The 5,884-nt window shown below is 39.3% G+C and overlaps 1 protein-coding gene across 1 annotated transcript; it reads right to left on the bottom strand.

The window, feature by feature from the left end:
* Nucleotides 1–582: 582 nt before the first annotated feature.
* Nucleotides 583–1,518, bottom strand: LOC138395610 (olfactory receptor 2G3-like). Its single transcript, XM_069488459.1, has one exon. It carries the CDS (start codon nt 1,516–1,518, stop codon nt 583–585), a length of 936 nt encoding a protein of 311 aa, XP_069344560.1.
* Nucleotides 1,519–5,884: the final 4,366 nt, after the last annotated feature.

The raw sequence follows: 5,884 nt of genomic DNA, 5'->3' as shown, positions 1-5,884 counted from the left end.
AAAAGTCCAACTTACACAAGCTCAAAAGGGAAGTTGTGGAGTTAATATCCTCAATTTTCTAGTCTAATCTCTCCACTATTCCCCACATTAAGGCAAATGAAAGCTTTTCATTGTGATAAATGGGAAAAGTATTTTAGAGATAGCTGTTTTGGGGAATTGTTAGAATATTGATGGAAAGGGATATAACATAGGAACATCAGGGAAAAATGGTTTTCAAGCACATCATACAAATGAGAAGAAAGGAAGAAACAAAAGGTGGAAAAGAAAGGAAGGGAAGGAAAAAAGGAAAGAAGGCCAAAGAAAAACACAGGGAGGAAGAGCGGGTGAAACAGAAATTATATGAATAGTAGACATCTAACGAGTGTGGGGAAATACTGACTCACATGGGGCTCAAAACAAGTCTGGAAGGAGACTGGAGAAGATGGACAGTTTTGAGGCCAAGTGAGATACAGTAGTGCAGACTGTGAAGATTACATCTGTTCCTCATAGGCTGGTAAAGTTCTTAAGTGAATGATTATATAAACTGATCTTTAGGGTTCATTTGTTACAAAAAATTGACCACTTTGTACTGTGCTTTATTTTTCATGTGCCTAGGTCTCTGTGAAATAGCCTCCCCAGTGCTCCTCTCACATCTTTATTCCTCAGTGTGTAGATGAGAGGATTCAGAGTCGGGGTCACAACTGTGTAGAAGAGGGAGATGAATTTCCCATGAGTATGAGCATAGTAACTGTTGGGCCGGATGTAGACAGCTGTGATGGTCCCATAGAAGAGGGACACTACCATCAGATGGGATCCACATGTACTGAGGGCTTTGCGCCAGGCCTGGGATGACTTGATCCTTATCACTGCCTTAACTATATGTCCATAAGACAGCAGTATCAGTGCTAAGGGCAACAGGAGCAAGATCAATGAAGCAATGAAGAGCTGGACCTCATTGGTCCTGATGTCCACACATGCAAGTTTAATCATGGAGGGTACCTCACAGAAGAAATGATGGAGCCACTGGTGTCCACAGCGAGGCAGCCGGAGGGTGACAGTGCCCTGGATGAGAGTGTTTCCTGCTCCACTCAGCCACGCAACCCCTGCCAGAGCCTGGCACAGCCGTGGGTTCATCACAGCTGTGTAGTGGAGAGGTTTGCAAACCGCAGCATAGCGATCAAAAGCCATTACTGCCAGGAGAACACACTCGGTGGAGCCCAGTGCCAGGGACACATAGAGCTGGATGGCACAACCCAGGGATGTGATGGTCTTGGTTGGTCCTTTTAGGTTCCACAGCAGCTGGGGGACAATACTGGTGGTAAAACAGATATCAACTAGTGATAGGTGAGTAAGAAAGAAGTACATGGGCGTTTTGAGTTTAGGGTCTACCAAGGAGATCAGAATAATTATTGTATTTCCCACAAGGGTAAGGAGATAAGATATCAAAACAACCAGGAAGAGTATCTTTTCCAGCCAGGGCTGGTCGGAGAAGCCTGCCAGGATGAAGTCTCCGTTGACACTGCTATTGGTCACGCCCATTACTCTGTTCAGAAAAGGAGGAAAACATGATAAGAATTCAGGGAGGATAATGTGTTGGCCACTGGTCACAACGTCAACCTTCAATAAATAAAGATTTATTACTGAAATGCTGAATCTGAGAGAAATCACAGTGACCCATGGAATACATTTTGGAACAGTGTCCTTCAGAAGCCACAGCAGATGACACTAATGAAAAGACACTCTACAGAGAGGCACATGAAGGCTATTGTAGAAGTAGTGTTTTCCTGAGAGATTACTATTAGAAACTGAGGTAAAATTTATCACAGAAAAGAAATAAGGAAGAAAGAAAGAATGTCAAAAAATATATATATTCAATTAATTTATACCTTATGACAAATCATTCAAATTCAAAGAAAAAAACCTCAGTAATATAGATGTTTAATATATGAAAATAATATATGTAAATAGCACTTCCAGTCTTCAACTGTAAATTTTGAGTTGGGCACTTTTTAAAAAGGATATTCCATATATAAATGACAGCCAGTTTCTGGAGATTACAGAGGTTGTTTTTCCTATAAAATGGCAAACATTTGGCTACTGAAAGTAATAATAATAACGTTTATATCTAAATGTGTAACCATGTGGACATATTATTTCAAAACCATATATTCTTCAGGGATTATTAGTTAGCTCATTTAGTCCACCAGTTTATTGATGATGTACATGTATGTAGTGCATTGAGAGCAGCCCTCCTTCCCCTCTTTAGCGTGTCCTTTGGGAAAGGGAGTCGGCTTTCTGATCTTGTATGCTGCATTAAGAAGCTGTTGAACAGGAATGGAGGGAGTGGGCATCAGGAAAAGGCAGTGTCTTTAGTGGGATAAAAGAGGCTGCCTTAATGTGCATCAAATCCATATCAAATTCTAACCTTCTAGAAGACTAAAAAACCAAGATGTTCAATGTCTTTTGAAAAGTCTAAGCAGTTATCAATGCAGAAGTTTAAAATATATTCACTGACACAAAGCGTATGCACAAAGATCATAACTATACCTCTTATCTAGGACAAACAGACACTTTCTACATGGCATCAGAAAAAATCACACAGGCCTTAAATTCTTCCCTAGTAATAATTACATATCCTTGAAATTGTTTTATTACTTGTAAAAATTAATCATGAATGTAAAATATATTAAGTAATTCTCAACAATTAGTACCTTATATTAATTTTATCATGTGAAAATGATACTTAGCAGAACTTAGTGGAAATGAAATGAAGGCAAGAGAAGGGTCAGGTGAGGAGGGATCTAGACCCCCAATAATAGCATTGAGTCACCAGTGATCCTTCAAAACAGGGACAGGGAAGCACAAAAATAAAAAGAGAACATGAAACCCCCAAGGAGCAAACCTAGTTATACACACATACATATATATAAACTATATGTATAAATTTATATATATATTTCATATGACATATACTAAATATATATATTTCTAATTCTAATAAATGTACTTACAGTCATGCACACACATATCCACGCACACAAACACAAATACACACATACATTCCCATCCATTTAGCTACACTAAAATGTACTCGTTTTACTTCTATCAAAGAAACAAAAGCCAGACATGTCATTCTTACTCTAATCTCTTTAATATAGCCTATTCATTGCCACCTTACCCATCCCAGTCAAATGAGACTTTCTCCTGTGTTTTTAACACACATGCACACATACACACACAATAACAATACCTCAAAGGAAATATGATGAGAGACTAATTCATGGCCATGAATCTGCTCATTATAAGAATGTGTTGCCATTAGTCTTGGAGAAGAATTTTGTTTCACAATGATGCAACATTCAACATCACAGGAACTATATTATCTTCCATCACCCATATGAACATGACTTTTAACTAGAATCTCAATTTACCATTAAAAGTTAAGAATCATGGGTATGGTGTAGATATAAAATCAATAAATAGAAAGAAGTAAATAAGTTAAAAGAGAGGAAATTTTCCATATTTTTTTTATACTGATAATCACATTTTATAAGAAAAGGATATTTAAGCCATAGGGTTCAAGCCATTATTACCTCAAAAGGACAAATCAGTGCCTAAGGCACATGTATTGGATGTAGGGGCTGTTATTTGAGATTGGAGATCCCTGAAGATCAGCAAATCAGGAAGGACTAGGAGAGGACACAGGACATGAATCCAAAAAGTCCCAGAGACACAGTTCTCCCAATATGGCAATTAATGTCAAGCTCTGTAGTTTCCAAAGATAAACTGTCCCAGGAGATCATACTGAAAGAGATACTTCTGTCTCTCTGATCTTTCCTTATTGTTAAAACTGCAAAGATATTTAACTCCAGTCTTTGTAACCTCTCGATGTTGAGTTTTCTGATTTCTGCTATATGCATGTTAAAGTTCCATCAATAATCATATGAAAATATGTCCTGTTGACGTGTAACTTTAATTTCTTTTCATCCTAACTTTAAATTTCCTGTCACCTTGTCTTTTCCTCACATTTACTGTGAAAATCTGCAGGCCTAGAGCATTTCAACAAGGCCTTTACCCCACTTCTTACAGGCAATTGAGTGGTGCTGGAGAGAAATAAACAAATACATTGAATCATGCCCTTAAAAATCTTTGGTCTCTCTTAATTTCATATGGGCTCCCTGTTCTGCCCAGAAATCCTTACATGTGTCCTGTTGTCTGTCTCTTGCATCCCCAAGGCAAATGCTCAAAAATTCTTCAGTCCTCCCATCCAGTAGCCCACATGCCTCCAGAAAGGTTATGCTGCTCTGACTTCCAAGATAAAACTGAGGCCCATGTGGAAATTTCATTAACTTACTCCTGGCCACCTCTAAACTTATCCACATTCATATCCATCCCTCATTCTTTTCTTCAGGTCTCAATAAAAGACATGAATCTCTTTTTGTTTAAGTCTAATCCTTCTTCCAATATTTCAGACTCCAGAGAAAAACTCATGCACATTCAGGTAATCCATTTCTATGCATTGAGGCCTAGGACTGCAAAATATTCTTTTCTTTTTTATTTCAGCTTATGATGGGGGTACAAAAGTTCAGGTTATATATATTGCCCATGCCCCCCCATACCCCCGAGTCTGAGCTTCAAGCATGTCCATTCCCTAGACAGTGCACATCGAACTCATCATGTAGGTATGCACCCATCCCCTCTCCCCATCCCCATCACCCCAGTCAGAACCTCAAGCGTGTCCATTCCCCAGACAAGTGCGCATCGCACTCATCAAGTAGGTATACACCCATCCCTTCCCCCCAGCGCCCACCTCGGTCAGATACCCAATTGGTGTTATTCCCAAATGTGCACTTAGATGATGATCAGGGAAACCAATTTGCTGGTGAGTACAGGTGGTACTTATTTTTCCATTCTTGGGATACTTCACTTAATAGAATGCGTTCCAACTCTCTCCAGGAGAACAAAAGAGATGCCATATCACTGTTATTTCTTATAGCTGAGTAAATACTCCACGGTATACATATACCACATTTTACTAATCCATTCATGAATTGATGGGCATATGGGCTGTTTCCACATCTTTGCAACTGTGAATTGTGCTGCTATAAACATTCGAGTGCAGGTGTCTTTTTTTATAGAATGACTTTTGTTCTTTTGGGTAGATGCCCAATAATGGGATTGCTGGATCGAATGGTAGGTCTACTTGAATCTGTTTCAGGTATATCCATATTGCTTTCCACAGAGGTTGCACTAGTTTGTAGTCCCACCAGCAGTGTATGAGTGTTCCTGTCTCTCCGCATCCATGCCAATATGTGTTGTTTTGGGACTTTTTGATAAAGGCCATTCTCACTGGAGTTAAGTGATATCTCATTGTGGTTTTGATTTGTATTTCCCTGATGATTAGAGATGTTGAACATTTTTTCATAAGTTTTTTTTTTTTTTTTTTTTTTTTTTTGAGACAGAGTGTCGCTTTGTTGCCCAGGCTAGAGTGAGTGCCGTGGCGTCAGCCTAGCTCACAGCAACCTCAAACGCCTGGGCTTAAGCAATCCTACTGCCTCAGCCTCCTGAGTAGCTGGGACTACAGGCATGCGCCACCATGCCCGGCTAATTTTTTTTTTCTATATATATTTTAGTTGGCCAGATAATTTCTTTCTATTTTTAGTAGAGACGAGGTCTCGCTCATTGCTCAGGCTGGTCTTGAACTCCTGACCTCGAGCGATCCACCCGCCTCGGCCTCCCAGAGTGCTAGGATTACAGGCGTGAGCCACCACGCCCGGCCTATTTTTTCATAAGTTTGTTAGCCATTTTTATGTCTTCTTTTGAAAAATTTCTATTCATGTTCTTTGCACACTTTTTGATAGGGTTGTTCAATTTTTTCTTACTGATTTTTCTGAGTTCTAAATAG

The sequence above is a fragment of the Eulemur rufifrons genome, chromosome 15 (assembly GCF_041146395.1).
Source record: "Eulemur rufifrons isolate Redbay chromosome 15, OSU_ERuf_1, whole genome shotgun sequence".
Lineage (NCBI taxonomy): Eukaryota > Metazoa > Chordata > Mammalia > Primates > Lemuridae > Eulemur > Eulemur rufifrons.
This window is presented reverse-complemented; position numbering and strand designations above follow the sequence as displayed.